This window comes from Melitaea cinxia, chromosome 19 (genome assembly GCF_905220565.1).
Source record: "Melitaea cinxia chromosome 19, ilMelCinx1.1, whole genome shotgun sequence".
Classification (NCBI taxonomy): domain Eukaryota; kingdom Metazoa; phylum Arthropoda; class Insecta; order Lepidoptera; family Nymphalidae; genus Melitaea; species Melitaea cinxia.
In genome coordinates, this window is record NC_059412.1 from 3,295,408 (window position 1) to 3,313,845 (window position 18,438).

At 35.0% G+C, this 18,438-nt stretch overlaps 1 protein-coding gene and 1 long non-coding RNA gene across 2 annotated transcripts; one reads left to right on the forward strand and one right to left on the reverse strand.

Annotated features, from left to right (window-relative positions):
- The first annotated feature begins 4,080 nt into the window (after positions 1-4,080).
- Positions 4,081-6,012, forward strand: LOC123663072 (piggyBac transposable element-derived protein 4-like). The gene has a single exon (XM_045597811.1). It carries the CDS (start codon positions 4,081-4,083, stop codon positions 6,010-6,012), a length of 1,932 nt encoding a protein of 643 aa, XP_045453767.1.
- A 375-nt stretch (positions 6,013-6,387) lies between these two features.
- On the reverse strand, positions 6,388-10,135 carry LOC123663022. Its single transcript, XR_006744604.1, has 3 exons — positions 10,070-10,135; positions 9,887-9,945; positions 6,388-6,536 (listed from the first exon to the last, which is right to left on the reverse strand). It is a non-coding gene; the product is annotated as an uncharacterized LOC123663022 (long non-coding RNA).
- Between the last annotated feature and the right edge of the window lie 8,303 nt (positions 10,136-18,438).

Below are 18,438 nucleotides of genomic sequence, written 5' to 3' on the forward strand. Positions count from 1 at the left end.
GCTCTCAAGATCAGAAATATTGGAGATTGTGGCTGAATATGTGCGCGTAAACAATATTTAGACACTATTTAAGAATAATACGCCTGGTCCTGATTGGTTTATCAACTTCGAAAATTTTAGAAGAAGTGAAAAAAACGAAAAGTAAGAAAATTGCAACTAAAACCAGTAAAGCGAATGATAAACTAAAACGTAAACGGGAACCTTCCTCTGATACCACAAGTATATCCGATATCATCAGTAATCATAACGATTCTGATATTATTGATTGTATCGATTTTGAAGACTTGGACGACTGCGAAGATAATTTTAATTTATACCAGGAGGAGACAAGTTCACAGAAATCAAGAAAAGATAGGAAGTGTGTTATAAACATGAAAAACGATAAAAATATAACCAATGAAAAGGCACTCGCTGACAAAACTACAAATTATGTATGTTCTAAGAAAGGCAAAGGTATTGGCAAAAAAAGCAAAGGTTAAGAAAATCAAGTAGACAAGAAAAACGAAAATGAAGTGTTGAGTTATTTTGCAACAGGCGCACAGTGAATCGCCCAGTACAAGCTAGGTGGACAAAAGTCAATTCAAAGAATCGATGAATTGATGATCCTATGATAATAACAACCCCTCATGGGTCACAATTTCAGGTAGTAATTATAGCAAACACTCCAGGGCGATCAGTCATAACCCGTTGAAGTGAAGTGATAAGGCAATTCCGTTTATGTAAACTAGCTAGTTGCATTTTTGCAGTGCTTTCAATAACATCTAACAAGACTTGAAGTTAAAAATATTACTTGGTTGGTGGTATGGATTTTACTTTAGAGGGTATTTTTTTTATTTAATTTAAAATTTGATTTAAAGGAGAGACAATGTGTTTTATAATAGGTTATGAGATAACTACGTGAAAATGTAATTTTTTTCGTTTTTGCTCTTTCAACGTATACAGTTTTTTTTATCCACATGTATCCAGGCTAATATTTTAATATTGCATAACGACAATCCTAAGCTCTACAATGATACATGATTGAATGCCACATCTACCCTCAATTTTTTTAATTAATTTTTTTTCAGAACGTGTGTGCACTCTCTCAAAAATGGAGTTATTTGAAGAATGGCGGAAGCATAAGAAAGAAGAACGAAATTCTCGTCTAATGGGTTTTATTGTGCGAAAATTTAATATTACGGATATGACTCCCGATTCACAGAGGAACTTACAGTTGAAAATTTCAAGTTTGTCGTCAAAATTTTCTGAAAAGTGGGCTGCAGCCAATATGATGATGGACCGTTTCTTAGATAAAAATAGAAGTTGGTTAGAGGGCGCAGATATAGAATTTAACATAAGTGTGCATCAGCCCTGTGCTTCCTCATCATCTGGAGGAAGTCGGCCTCAAGGTCGACCTAAAAAGAATTTTGAAGACTCGTCCTTCAAAACCAAAAAACGTAGGGTTGTAGACTTAGTGCGATCGCGAAGTGCCAGTGAGTTAACCACAGCTGCTGAAATAGCAAATCGTTTATCGGGTCAAAGAAACGTAGCTACTTTGATCAGAAAAAGTTGGCAATCTTCAGAAAAAAGGAAATCTGGTGATTTTATTTGTAGTGGTAGGCAGTTGAGCAGTGACGAGGCATTAGCTTATTATGTAGACTCTAAATGCACCAGTCACTCTTATAAGCAGACGCGAAAGTGGTCATTGAAGGCGGGACATAAAGTGTTTCCATCTTATCATAGTCTATGTAAGTCCAAAATGTTGTGTTACCCTTCAGATGAACATATTTCTGTGACCGAAACGAGCGCAGAAATCAAACTTCAAGCTATATTGGATAAAACTACTGAACGTTTACTAGAAGCGCAAAGCGAAGTTCTAAAAAATGTACCTTCTAGTTCGTCATTCACATTAATTAGCAAATGGGGATGTGACGGGAGCTCTGGTCAAAGCACTTATAAACAGAGATTTGAGAACTCCGATGCTACCGATGAGTTTCTGTTTGTATTTGCATTCGTTCCATTGAGGTTAAGTGACGGTCAAAATATAATTTGGCAAAATCCGCGACCATCATCCACACTCTATTGCCGACCAATTAAGTTTATTTTTTCAAAAGAAACACATGAATTCACTGTAACAGAAACTAACAAAGTCTTGGAAGAAGTGTCGCAACTTCTTCCAACACTTTATTGCGTTGGCGAATCTCAAATTACTGTAAAACACGACCTTTTACTCACAATGACAGACGGAAAAGTTTGCAATGCTTTGACGGACACACGTTCTACACAAAAATGTTACATCTGTGGTGCTACTCCCAAAATGATGAATGGCAAACTAAAAGACGTAGTTGTTAAAAAAGAACACTATAGTTTCGTTTTGTCTACTTTGCATGCGTGGATTCGTTGCTTTGAGTGCCTGTTACACATTAGTTATCGTTTGGATATAAAAAAGTGGCAAACTAGAGGTGATGACGACAAATCTAGTGTGCAGCAGCGTTCGGAAGCAATAAAGCAAAAGTTTAAAAACCAGATGGGGCTTATTGTAGATAAACCAAAACCTGGTTATGGGAACACAAATAATTGTTCACCTCTAGTCATCTCGCAGAAATTTCTATCGGAATTGCCCCAATGCACCTTAAAACTTTTTATGCTTTCTTTAAATATGTTAGTCTACTGGACGCTGGCTTTGTAGTTGTATTGAAAGAGTAATTACTTAACAATTGAATTGTAGATGGTGAAAGCCAATAAGTACACTCATTTAATAATAATTATTGAAGCTCTGGCTATGTTATCTTTTTGTTGCCCATTAGACCGCAGAGGCAGAGGTAACTAGCAGTGCCGTGTAGTTCCCATTCCCGTGGGTATATGAGGATAAAATATAACATATAACACTCACACATATAAATGTGGCTTACTATTGGTAAAAGAATTTTCAAAATCGGTTCAACCAAGTGAAATTATCATAAGAAATTCAATCTTTATTTGCAGTGTTCAGTGCTGCAAGTAGCTCATATCAGACATAACATGTAACTTCAAACTTAAGGGAATTATTTTAGTGAAAGTAGCCATGTAAAATTCTTTTTCACTATAGATTTCATGAATAATTTTACAGGTTGTAGATGCAAATAGTAGAGTAATCAATGTTAATGCCCGAGACCCTGGCAGGGTGGGTACATGATGCTTTTATTTGGCACCTCTCGAGTGTCAGAAATGAATTGAAAAGGCTACATGAAAGAAGAATTGGAAATTACTTCCTGTAGGGTATGTCAGCTAATATTATACACTAACTATATTGACTAAGGGTAAAATAAAAGCAATCATCATCATCATTTCGGCCTAGCAATAAAAGCAATGTAAAATTATATTAATACAGACTTATAAAGAATGAAAATATTTTTATATTGTCATCATATTTATTTCAAAGAACCAAAACCAATTACCTTCATCACAGCCTATATTATACTATATACCATATATTATGTAACAGAATAAAAATATTTTGTATTTTAACAAGTTATATAATATTAAAAAAAATTAAATAAAGAAAACTTTAGAATAATATTGCTAATATTTTTATATTTTAATCACATTTCAAAGATTATCCAAAAATAGTATCCAAAAGTTACTTTTATCAGAGTCTGTATTATCACGTTGCCTGTCCAGAGTACTTTGGATAAGGTTGTCGTGACGTCCAATTTTTTTTTTTCGGCCAAACTGTTTCATTTTATGTACTTACAAAGAATTTACAAATGATTTTCAATAAAACTTTTGATTTTACTGAATTTCAGCATTGCATTATTTTTAATGCACGGACGTGGCAACTAGAATACCGTGCATTACAAATAATGCACAGACGTAGTAGCTAGAACATTATGGATTACATAAAATGCACGGACGTTTAATGTAAATTTTTGTTATGTCCATAGACAAATAAATACATTTTTATGAACTTATTATTGCTTTTCGTTCATATCATTGTCAATGTCATTCAAAATTTTCATTGTCATATGTCATAAATGTCATTTTTACCGCTAAAACGAATATTTTCGTTGGTAAACATCATTCGAATTTTTCGTTGGTTCTTGTTATTGTTTTGAAGTGAAAATGCCTCTAAAACATCTATCTGATGAACAAATGCGACGTATTTTGGAAGATAGTGATGGCGAAGATGAATTCTCGCGCCAACTAGAAGATCTGGACTCACACGATGAAGACGATTTACAATCAGGTACATATGTATATAATGCACAAGATATCCCTATGCTTTCGGTGGAGGAAGATCTGATTAGTATTCAACAATTTATTGATATTACTAATACACAGAATGTAAACGCCGCTATTGCACAATCGGGTAACATAACCGCTTCTGCTTCTGATAATGACGAGCTTGTATGCCACCCTGCTAGGTCTCTTTCTCAGCCGGATGAAGTAAATGCTGGTAGTTCTGGTTTGCCTGCTGATGCTTTGCAAATGTCTCCTGCTGATGATTTGCATATGTCTCCTGCTGATTCCATTTTTTCTGCTCCACATATCCCCCAGCTTAGTACTGAATGGCAGAGTGAGATAAGGAATTTGCCACGGCAAGTTTTTACTGGTTATAATGAAGGCAAACGCCAGGAACGCTTATTTTCTGGTCAATCTGACTTATGGACGATTTTCACCCACATTTTCGATGAAGACATAATTGAATTTATGGTAGTCGAAACCAACAGATACGCTTTGCAAACCACAGTGAATGATTTGAGGCCCAACAGTCGTCTAAGGAGATGGAAACCAATAACAGGAGATGAAATGAGAAAGTTCTTAGGTGTTTATTTACTGACGGGAGTCATACATTTTCCAATGCTCGAAAACTACTGGAAAAAGGACAAATTATATTATCATCCACTTCTTCACGAGATAAATATGTCCTACAATAAATTCGCGCTGATACTGAAATGCTGGCACTTTGTAGATAACGAAGCACCACGTAATGAAGGCGACCGTTTATATAAAATACAGCCACTCATCGACAAACTAACAAAAAACTGGCGAAAAATATTTACCCCCGGAGAATGTATAGTAGTCGACGAGTCGATGGTTGGTTTTAGGGGAAGAATTATTTTTCGAACTTACAACCCACAGAAATCTCATAAGTACGGCATAAAAATTTATAAATTATGTACTGACAGTGGTTATACCTGGAGTTACCGCGTTTATTCTGGTCAAGACGACCAAATAGCTGGATTAGATAAACCGGGGTCAGTTGTTGTTAGTTTGTGCACAGATTTGCTTAAAGAAGGAAGAATCCTGATAACGGACAATTACTACACTAGCATACCTTTAGCAAGGTACCTAAAAGAACAAGGTACTGACTTGTGTGGAACAATACGCAAAAACCGTCGAGAACTGCCCCGAGAAGTGGTTCAGCAACGTTTAGAAAAAGGCCAAATTGCTGTGCAGCAGAACAACTTTGCGACCATCCTAAAATGGCATGATAAACGGGATGTGCTTATGTTGTCGACGTGTCACGACCACGAAATGCGAATGTCAACTGGTTTTCGAAGAGTTTTGAAGCCTACTATGGCGCTGACCTACAATGAAGGGAAGAAAGGCATAGACTTGGCTGATCAGCTAGCAAGTTACAATTCGCCGGCGAGGAAAACCTCTGTTTGGTATAAGAAAATTGCTGCGGACCTTGTTTCTATAAGTGTAGTGAATGCCATTCTGATTTATAACGAGTTACACCCACAGTCAAAATTGAAGGTTCTGGATGGTCATCAAATCATTATAAAGAAATTACTTAAGGTTGAAACTGAGAACTTTTCAAGTTCCAGTTCTGCGAGTTCTTTGCGTCCTACAAGTCACAAGTTAACGAAAATACCCAAGAAAGCTAATGGAAAAATTTGGCAAAAACGTTGTGCCAGTTGCTACAAAAAGCTGAAAGAATCCGGATTCACAGCCACTGATGCAAGGAAGAAGACTTCACAAGTTACAACCGAGTGCATTCCATGTAAAAAACCATTTTGCTTACAATGTTATAACGAATCTCACTAATTGCCAGTGGACTTTATTCAAATAATAATGCTTTTCAATAACCCAATTCATGTTACCAAACAATAAAAAAAAATCGCGGGACATTGGTGTTTTATTATTCCCAATTCACTGCTCATACGTCTGCAAAATATTAAAGACGTAGCTATCACGTCCAGTCTACAAAACCCCATTCAAAAAGAATAGACTCGTGCATTATCGATAAAGCACGGACGTCACAGCAGCAGCCAAAAATGCATTATATATAATGCACGGACAGGCAACGTGTTATAATATCTAACTTACTAAATATAGATCTCTTGTATTATAACTAATTGTTATATAATATTTAAAAAAAACATATATGAATTTTGGTATAAAGATAGAAACTTAAAAGTATTCAACATACTAAATATAATCTTCTCAACTCAATCTTCAATATTACAAACATCACATTCAAATAAATCTTCAATATTACAATCATCACAGCAACAGCGTCAAATTGAGTCTTTTATTTTTTCGCCTCATTTTCTTTAGTAGCACCACACCTGTAAAAAATGTTTAATTTCATTTATTATTGCAGGTGACTCAGATTACCCATTAGAGCCATGGCTAATGACGCCAATCCTATGCAGAGCTCAACACTCAAGAAAAAAAAAAATACACAGACTGGCACTGTCAAGCTCGTAATACAGTTGAAAGAGCAAATAGCTACCTCAAAGGTAGCCTAAGATGTTTAGGTGGCGACCTCCACTATGCTCCAACAAAAGCAGTGGAAATAATTTATGCTTGCTGCATTATTTTCAATTTAATGAAACATTTTGGGTATTAAAATAGTTTTCAGTATCCATTGTTCTTTATTATAACTTGTGAGCAATTTTTAATGATGTATTGTTTATTATAGTATACCACTGGAAGAAGACAGCAAATAAGCAGCAGAGAGATGAGCCTACAGGGATGGAGGAACCTAGGCAGCTCATTAGAATTGGTGAAATCAAACGGGCAGAGCTAATTAATATTTACGCTTCAGCCTGTAATATCCCACTACAGGGCCTCTTTCCCCATGTAGGAGAAGGATCAGAGCTTAATCCACCACGCTGCTCCAATGCGGGTTGCTAATATAAGTAACGATCGCTATCAGGTGTATATGATAACAACCTACCTTTATTTATTTATTTATTTTTTTTTTTTAATGTCACTAGGTCGGCAAACAAGCGTACGGCTCACCTGATGGTAAGCGATTACCGTAGCTTATAGACACCTGCAACACCAGAAGCATCGCAAGCGCGTTGCCGACCCAATACCCAATCCCCCCCAGGAGCTCTAGTCACCTTACTCACTAACAGGAACACAATACTGCTTGAAATCAGTATTATTTTGCTGTGATCTTCTGTAAGGTCGAGGTACTACCCCAGTCGGGCTGCTCCATATTTTGAGCAGGAAATTCCTGCTGTGCCCTACCTCAACTGAGGTAGGGCACAGCAGGAATTTCCTGAAATTCACTGAAGGAATTTCCTAATTAAATTAATATTTTGTTTATTTAAATGAAGATTTTTAAATTATTGTACTTGTAGTTATCATTAATTGAGGCGTGTAGTTTCACTACCCCCTAAAATGATTCTCAGAAAAAAATGAGGAAGTAAATTTTTTACTTTATTACTTAATATTACACGGTACTAATTGTACCTGTTAACATTTTTACGAAAGGAAGTACGTTAATACCAAAGAAAAAACTGTCAATATAGTTATAGAAAACAGTAGATTAAATAAAATTGTTACGTTAAAGTGGGTTTTGAAACTCACCGTTCATTATAGTGGGATTTGATGTTAACTCGTTACGTTTTAGGGGACTTTGCAAGCAACATAAAATTAAACTTGGATGGGTTCATGCAGTTTGTTGTTAACAACAAACAATCAATTACAATCAATTTTTAGGATTAATGGTGGTTAGTATTAGTATTAGGTATATTAAAAACAAGTATGTATAAAAGAAATTAGCTTTTTATTTTTGCATAGTTGTTATTCAAATATTACAATCAATTTTTAGGATTAATGGTGATTAGTATTAGCATTAGGTATAATAAAAAAAAGTATGTATAAAAGAAATTAAAACTTTTTATTTTTGCATAGTTGTTATTCACATAGCTATTATTTTCTGTAAATCCAGACTCACACAAGTCAGACAAGGTATTATGGTAATTGCTTTCAGAACTTTCAATCATATTTTCTTGTGCTCTTTCTTCAATTTTTGAAAGATACACTCTATTCATATTTTTAGATCGACAATAGTGACTCTCTATGCCTTTAAATGATTCAATAAACCTCTGAACAGATAATTTTCTAGCAATAAACTTGTTAGTAGTCCTATCCCCGCCCCGGTTTTCGTGGGGCATTTGTCCCCCACTTTTATGAAATCGTTTCAAAACATCTTGTATTCGATCTTTCTTAACTAACAGAGTACCCATAAATGTTTTCTGACACACTGGAACTTTGGCACCTTCATTCCCTAAAATGTAGTATTTTATAGTCTTTGTTCGTTTGGATTCATTTTTATTACATTTTGCTTCTTGTACTGAGCAAAATTTTAAAATAAAATTGTCTTGAGTAATTTTGGTGGAACATTTGTAGAATTTCTCATAAAATTTTCTGATCATTTGCATAGTTAGTTCCTTACATTTAAATGCCTTTTGATTGTGATTACATGAAGGATATGTAGGGAAACCCGCAGCTTTGTACCTGAAAGAAACAAATAAAAATTAAAACTCGACTCACTAACAAACAACTAATAAAATCTTTAAAAAAAACTTTTCCCTATAAAATTCAATAAATAATAATTTTATTAAAAAACCAATATACTATCAATGAGCCAATCCAAAGGACAATATACCTATAGAAAAATTGGTGACATACACTAACACTGCTCAGAGCTGCTATCGCAGTCTTATAACACCATCCTAAAGTAACAAAACGTGAATTTCTAGTAAATATTCAACATACCTTTTTTCACGTGCTACCTCTCGTTTCCACTTAGATTTTATAACAGGGCGTTTCCTGGATTTTCCAAGATCAGATTTTTTAACACATTGCATTAATTCCTCCATTATTTAATATTAAAAATACAATATTACCACACAATATTCTCCACAACAACAACAGAAATCGCCATACTGCGAAAGAATGAATCAAGCGCTCTGATTGGTGTATTTGGTTTTAGGGCCGTTTGAAAGTAAAACATGTCATTATAGCGGTTTTTGCTACTAAACACGAATTAGCCTTTGTAAATTTGTACACTTATAGTGGAATTTGCTACGATTTTTTTTTTTCTTATTTCAAAGAGAATTTGAAATACTAGCCGTTGATGTAAATAAGTTAATTTGTATAAAAAAATGTTTTAGGGGGTTTTGCAACTATACGCCTCAATTAGCCACCTGTCCCCACTTTGCTCATTTTAACCAACTTGATTTACAAATATTGTGATTTTATATTCAAAACTGATACCTTATTATAGTAAAACTAGCAGTGCACCGCGGTTTCACTCGCTTTAATTTGATAAAAATATAGCCTATAGCCTTCCTCGATAAATGGGCTATCAACACTGAAAGAATTTTTCTAATCGAACCATTAGTTCTTGAGATTAGCACGTTCAAACAAACATACTCTTCAGCTTTATAATATTAGTATAGATATAGCTTAGGATATTCCTTGATAGTACAGCTACCCATTAATGATATAATTTTGACAATAGGATGACTAGTTTCAGAGATTAGCCCAATGATATTAATTTACAAACAGTACCTCTTTTGAATAATATAGTATTGAAAATATTAAATTGAATTTCGCTGTTATTTTTACACAATAATAGGAAATTTAAATTACTGCTATATCTTCGAATACTCACATGAAATTGAGGCGTTTTTCGTTGAGGTCGTTGGGGCGTCGCACTTTTCCGATTAATTCCTAAAACCAAACAAATTTACAGTAGGTACGTACACATGGTTAGCAAGCTAGGAATCTAGGGGCAGATGTAGATACTAGTTTTGTTGAAAAATATTTTTAATTTTAATGAATAAGATTAACTTACGTTAATTAAATTATTTAGTTCTAACTGCCCATTAAAAAATCTGTCATGCGGCAGGGTTTGGCAAATTCTTCGTGGTACCTTTCGGTACTTTTACTTGCTGGCCTGAAGTTGTGGCTTCTGTAGGCTCTTGACTGAACTCAAAGAAAGGAAAAAATACATTGATGTTTGAATATAGAAAGATCAGTAAAAAAATCTTTTAGAATTTATAGTAGTGTAAATACAGAGAATGGTTAAAACTGAAAATATAGTACAGTTACATTCAATTTCAGAATTAAATATCATTAAAATAAAGGTCAACTGGTAGAGATTCAAGGGTGAAACAAATACACCTTTGTACATATTTAATGCTTACAATTACATTTATTTATTCTGTTACTGAGATTTACAGAAGATATTAATGATTGAAAATTATTTAATATGATAATAACCTAGCTTTAAAAAAAAGGCTGATCCTAAAACTGTGAACTAAATATTTTACGTACGCCTACTGGTGACTCCTCTGGGCCACAACTTACTGCCATCTCCTTCCCAATTGCATTGAGCACCAACGAAGAATTTTCGGATAATGTTGGGAGCACAACAAAATTTCCTGTAGTGTATTTTGCCTTGCAAGGCTCCCCCCTCCTCTCTGGCTTTTTTTTATCGCGCCAACACTTAAAGGAAAAATTTATATTAAAACATTTTATTATATCTAATAGGATTTGAAATATATTTTTGTGCGAGTTGTAACCCAAAATTCATATAATTTTAATCATTCAATTCATTAATGTAACTTACACTAAGAACAATGTGGTTCATGTAATTTAATAACTTAATATTTTCCATTGATGCAAGCCACTGCTCATTATTATTCTTCGTCCCAAGAGCCCGGCCCGGAACTCACCGGCGGCAAAACTGGGATTTTATGCCATATAATGGCACAAAAAACGTATTTGCGCCCTGTTGCTTCTTATTCTAAAACAATGCATGATAGAATTATAATTATCTAATGTACGACAAGATATAAAGCACAACACAAGCCTATTGTTTTACATATATGAGTAATTCTCAAATAAATTGTAAATTCGAAAGAAAAAACTGTCGCAATTTTTATATGTAACAAATAAATATATTTTTAAAATATTATATTTCATCAGAAAATATTCTTATCATTTCAGAATAGATAGTGCATTAACTCTATTCTATAGAATAAACGCCCAGTGTTATCTATACATATAATAAAATGGTAGAAAGTCAAAACTGTACATTGAATATTTTTTTTGAAAGAATACATGGGGTGTGTGATCTGCAATCGATACCGAAGCCAATAATATAGTTTTTAGAATTTTTGTCTGTTTGTCTGTATGTATGTCCGGGATAAACTCAAAAAGTACTGCATGGATTTACTTCAAAGGCATGAATATTATTAAGAAGTCGGGTCAACATATAGGCTACATATTATCATGCTATCACCTACCGGGAACGAGCATTGAACCTTTATTTCCTCAACGCATTCTGTAACAACGTGTAATCTAACGACGCATATTTGAATGTTGTTGTTATTATGTTAATAACCATGCTATATAAACTAGCTTCACACTAAAAATCACGCAATATAAGTAACTAAGCCGATAAACATAATTAAATGAATATAAGTAGACAAGACAATTTTAATGCAGCGCCATCTATGAGATTTTTCTGTAGATATGAAATGTAAAGAAGAGAAAAAATAAAATAAAATTCAATCACATTTTATACACCTTGCATTAACCTCTAAGGATTCTGATACGATGGTGACAGAAGCAGAAATTAAATTATGCGCTTTCGTTGCTGAACATAACATATCGTTTCTCGCTATGGATCATCTTAGTGAACTTATGCAATCCTGTTATCCGGACTCAAAAATAGCAGCGGAAACAAAACTTAAACGAACAAAATGTACGGCTACAGTAACAAATGTCATAGGCAAACAACAAAAAGACGACCTCGCACTAAAGCTACAAAAAACAAGATTTAGTGTTTTAATAGATGTATCAACGGATATTTCCTGCTGCAAAACTATTTGTATTGTGGTCAAATTTTACGATACTACTTCTTCAAAAATTGAAAAATGTTTATGGGAGTTAGTCCCACTGTTCAGACATGGCGATTTTGACAAAAATGTAGAAGGCTGCAGTGCAAATGTGATATATGAAGCAATTATTAAAAGTTTTTCTGATCGGGACGTACCTCTAACAAATATTATTGGTTTTGCATCAAATGGGTGTAACGTTATGATGGATGCGTACAATTCTGTAAGCAGTAAATAGAAAAATAACTTTCCGGGGATTAAGATATTCAAATATATATGTCATTCCATGCACCTATGTGCCAGTGCGGCCTGCAAAGAATTACCGCGTCGCTGTGAGGATCTTGCTAGAAATGTATGACATAGACATGCCAAAGGCCAACTTTGGCAACAACAATGATGGCAACACAAGCCGGAGGCTTTTTGAAAACCCTGAATTGACTTCAGACATCACGGGTATTAACTTTGAACTGATTTACAGATTCAAGGTTATTTTAGAAATTATTCCTAGTGGCCATAAAAGTGATGCTGAAAAATATGATAAGTATGCTAACGACACAGCAAAATTGTACGTAGAACAATATGGTTGGCACCCAATAAGGCCTACTATGCACAAGATATTGGTACATGGAAGCCAAATCATAAAAAGTTCGCTACTTCCAATTGGACAGCTATCGGAAGGAGCTACAGCAGCCCGAAACAAGCATTTCCGATTGTGCCGGCTAAACTTTGCCAGAAAGTTTTCTAGGGAAGAATGTAACTTAGATGTATATTATAGGCTTTTATTAACTTCAGATCCCTTCATTATCAGCTTGAAACAAATAAGAAAACCTCCACGTAACGCATTTCTACCTAAAACGGTTAAACTTTTATTACTGTTAACTGCTGACCCAAACACGGAGTCAGTAGAGACATCTGGACTTGAAGATACCGATTTTTAATGTAATTTTATATTTAAAGAAAACATTTTAATTGAACTTAGAATCAAAATAACCCTAAAAATAATTTTGGCCGCCTAAATCATTAAAATCTATGCATGTGCGACGACGAAGTTTCTTTAGGCTTTGGGGCTCAAATCGCCATTGCCTTATTAGAATCAAAATAACCCCAAAAATAATTTTGGCCGCCTAAATCATTAAAATCTATGCATGTGCGACGACGAAGTTTCTTTAGGCTTTGGGGCCCAAATCGCCATTGCCTTATGCCAAAGCATGAAAAATAAATCAGCAGTAATATTTTGCGACAACTATATTTCTTCGTCAGAACTGTTTTATATATTGAGGGAAAATTATGGCATTTTCGGTTTGGGAACCATCAGGGAAAACAGAATACATGGTGCGGCAAAACTTTTGCCTGACCAGAAACCGAATCACGCGATCTCCTCACCCGAAGATTATGACGTTGATGAAGGGGGCGCACCTTTTAACGAATGAAGGGCTCTCGACGGTGTCTCCCAAGCCCAAAATTCCCGACCATTGCTTCTTAATCCAAACACCACTGTACCCACTGTATCCGACAAATCTAACCGATAGGGTAACCAATCTCAAACTGACAGATTGTGTTCCACTGTATCCTCTGTATCTGTTCATCATTATACCAAATCCAGTAACTCCAAATGCATCGAGTCAAATCCCATAAGAAATCTTATTATTATTATAATTACTAAATCACTTGCATCAGCCACATCCAAAGAGTATACTCCTTTTAAAACTCTCAAGAGGTCCTCTATGTCTACCAAGCTTAGAAATCCTATTAAATCAAATTGTAAGACGAATGATGATCTAAAAATACACAATATTTCATCAAACGTTCTATGGAAATCCTTACCTTATATCGAAGTTCAAACATCCATCCACTAAACCATTAATGCTTCTCGTCGCCAGTGGCGCATCCACAAGCCTCATAGAAAAAATCGTCTGTAGAAAATCACCTGAAGTAAAGAAAAACATTGTTATTTTTACTGGACTAAACTCTATGAATAATCCCATGAAATCATTAGGTCATATACCCATACGATTTCAGTCACTGAGTTCTTTAGATTTTCTTTACGATGGTATTGTGGGAAATGGTTGTTTATCTAAAAACAAATCCAAAATCGATTTCAAAAACGACATGCTTAAAGGAACAGTTTCTTACTGAAACCATTATAGAGTGTTACGTGTACAATCCAGAAATAGAAGAAGGACTTATCCTAGATCGAAACGCTATTGAATCTTTCCTTATCACTAATTCCATTGTAAAAGTTAAACCAAATTCAAGAATCAATATTTTATGTTATAAACACCAAATATTTCACACGTCACATTCGAATAACACCGCAAACAACGCAATTAATCGAACTAGTAAGGTACTAGATCTCCTAAGGATATCACGCATTAATAATAATGAAGAACGAGATTGTCTGTTGATCTCTGTGCCAATTTCTCCGACATTTTTCACCTGCCTGATGATAAACTGACTTGTACTAAGCCTTTAACAAACGAAATTCCTACCACTTCTTCGATACCCATCAACACAAAATCATACCGATTTCCTGCTGTACACAAACTAGAAGTCGAATCCGAGATTACCAAAATGCTTAATGACAGAATAATCAAACCGTTAACATCACCAGGGTCGTCTCCAATTGGATAGCAAAAAAAATGGACGTCTGGTCAGCGTAAATTGCGTGTAGTTATTGACTACCGTCGATTAAACGATATCGCAATTGGTGACTCCTACCCTATTCCCAATATTTCTGAGATTCTAGACCAGTTGGGTAAGTGCCAATATTTCAAGTATCTTGGATCTATCATCCGGCTTTCATCAAATTAAACTAGGTGAAGCCGACGCTACAAAATCTGCTTTTACCGTTCCTCAATGACACTTCGAATTCACTCGAATGCCGTTTCGGCTAAAAAATGCTCCCTCCACAATTCAACGATTAATGAAGACCGCTTTATCCGGATTTTCTTGTATTCAATGCTTTGTGTATCTCGAAGACATAGTCATCTATTCTTTGACATACTCCGTCTCTTCAATCTTAAACTCCGGCCCAAAAAATGCAAATTTAACGGAAAGAAATATCATATCTATGTTATATTATTACTGACGAGGATGTAAAACTTAATTCCAAAAAGACCAAAGCAGTCCATAATTTTCCTAGACCTAAATGCCGAAATGATATTCGATCTTTTATGGGATTAGTTTCATATTATCGCCGTTTTATACCAAATTTATCAAAAATTGCTCAACCACTTCCAATTCTATTACGAAAAGACACCAAAATCTGGCAAAATGAACAACATCGAGCTTTTGAAAAAGTAAAAAATTGTCTTATACTTTGCCTCAAACTACGGCTATTATGACTCAATAAGAAAAGACGACGGATTTTGCTTATGCGTCGAGGACACTCAACAAAGCCTAATGCAACTATAGTGTCACTGAGAAAGAGTGTCTAGCAATAATCTGGGGCACCAAAACGTTTACGCCATATTTGTGCGGCAACAAATTTAACATCGGTTAGGAAACCGACCACAGACCCTTAAAGTGGCTATTTAACTTCAAAGACCCCAGCTCTAAATTAATCAGATGGCGGTTAAAACTGGAGGAATTTGATTACAATATTGAATATAAAAAACGAAAAATTAACAGTAACGCCGACACTCTATTCCGATTCCCATTCCACCCTTTTATCGGAAAGTCTGGTCCCGAAAATACACTAGACCAAATCGGAATTCCAACTTCTAGTGATGTTGATCCAAGATCTACAATTGATGTTAATCCGTCACTTCCGTTCAGTCCTCTCACTTTCGAAGATTTAAATATTTAACTCCCTACTAACTCTGATAGAAGGAACAGTAACTTACCTCCCATAGACCTCCTTGACTATGACGATATAATTTCTAATGTTCATAACTTAGTAAACGAAAATGACTTACCTTCATTAAATCTACAACACCCTATACCTCGTCCTTCCAAACCACTAAACCAAGAAAAGTCGCCAGACCAATCACAATCTACAGATGAGGCGAACCCCAAATCTGGGCGAGCAATACTTAAATTCATACGAACCCTCCAATTCATACAAAAAATTATCTATCGCTAACGCCACGGCTAAAGAGACCTGTGAATGTTTATTGCGAATGTTTAGTTCATTTCATTTCCCCATTTGGAATTCCGAAATCTATTCTAACTGATCAAGGAACAAATTTTACAGTCGAACTATTTAGACGCACCTGTAAATTCTTAAAAATCAAGCAAATATGATCTTCACCATATCACCCGCAGACCGCAGGTCTCTAGAAAGGAGTCACTCTACCCTAAAAGAATACCTTAAATCATACGTAAATGAAAACCAAAAAACATTTGCTGTGTGGTATGGCAGTAAGAATATAGACACCCCCTCTCTTCCCGTGGGTGTCATAAAAGGCGACTCAGGGATAACACAGTTCCACTACCACCTTGAAACTTAAAAAGCCGACCGATGGAGACATAACCATCCAACTACTGACTTTGAAATACACAGGTCGAAGACGGTCAGCAGCGTCTTCGGTGCGACAAAACCAGCCCTGCAGTCACCAACCCGCCTGCCCATCGTGGTGACTATGGGCAACACACATGAGTTTGCACCATTTTTGGTGCGAACTTGTGGAGGCCTATGTTCAGCAGTGAACTGCGATGGACTGAAGCGATGAAAGATATTTATCCTATCGAGCGGACGGCGTGCGTCGAGCGCGCGTCGAGAACAAAAGAGGTGCATTCCATAGCGATAGGTGTGTGCAAAAACGAGTCGTTCAGTTAAAAAGTTATTACATAGTTATTACGAAGTTAAATACAGTGTTTGGTGTTAGTATTGAATAATTTTGAAATAAATACAATGGACAAATATATTTCATATCAAATGGAGTTACTTGATAACCAAAAAATAGTGAGAAAAATCTAAAAATACCGAAGGAGAGAATTAAAAAACCATAGATACTAGATTGGAGCAATTATAATAAATATCTGAAGACGAAGATAGAAATATTCCATATTATAAGAATGAAGTTTTGAGCTTTTGGGGAAATGTTTATGAACAATAAATCGATGTTAAAGGAAATGCCATTGCCGGTGAAATATAATTGTTGGTTAGTAAAACTCCAACTTTTACCGGTAAATAAGAGGAGTGGAATTTTTTTTACGATTTATTCTATTCTCTCACCCATAACAATTAGTCTTTGTCACCGGTGCAAGAAATCCATTATTTTAAAATTTATCGGGTGAGCCTGTAACCATGTTACGTAATTTTTCCGCCAACAAGAGGTTTAACCTCAACGTCATTTTGAGAATTTTGTTACACAAAAGATGATTACTGCGGAGTCTGCGAGTCACTTAAAGCAACTTCTAGACACAACTGTTACCAGTTTAAAAGCGTTAACGAATGTGGGTATAGATACGAGTTCGTGGGATATAATTATTAACTATTTAGTCATTTCAAAACTGGACTCTGAGTCGTTGCGACAGTGGGAATAACATATAAGTGTCAAATCTGAGTTAGCTACATGGTCCGAATTACAACTTTATTTAGAGTCAAGAAAACGAAATCGTTTCATACAAATATCAATAACCAAATGCAACATAATGAAATTAATAATAACCAAATTAAATGTGTTTTAAGTAGTAGTTATCATTATATGTACAATTGCAAAATGTTTTCGAATATGTCAGTGCAAGACATACAAAATTTAATTTAAAAAATCTAGATTGTGTTTTAACTGTCTTGCTCGGCCACACTCTGTGATAAATTGTCGTTAATCTTCGTGTTGTAAAAGGTGCGAACGTCGTCATTCATTGATTCATGTTGATCGCGAGCCTAAAATTGATAATCCAGTCGAGACAGCGTCTAAATCTTCAGGTATAGAGAACAAGTCTAGAGGTAAGGTGTTATTAGCTACAGTTCAAGTTTTACTTGAGAGTAAGTAATAATTATAATATAATAATGATTAACAAGTTAACACAATGGTGGCGACCAGCGAACTTTTTTTTTATAATTAAAGGAAAGAGTTACAAATAAAAATCATTCAATCAATTCAACAAATTACAATCAGTATTGAATTATTCTACAACATCCCCAATAGATGGCACCATTAGTTTCATTTGATGTATTATTTTAACACCCCCACTACATCACATGAAACTTAACTTTACAAATTAACAACTCCCAAAGCTTCAATGCATTGGTAATGCTTTATCACACCGAGTGCCTTTGTGAGAACATCAGCTGGCATATCATTAGTACACACATATTGAATATTTATAATATTACTACTAACAGCATCTCTTAGGAAATGATAAGGGATAT

Bases quoted from the DNA above. Each gene is read 5' to 3' on its own strand.
- LOC123663072 (XM_045597811.1), top strand. From the start codon at position 4,081: ATGCCTCTAAAACATCTATCTGATGAACAAATGCGACGTATTTTGGAA.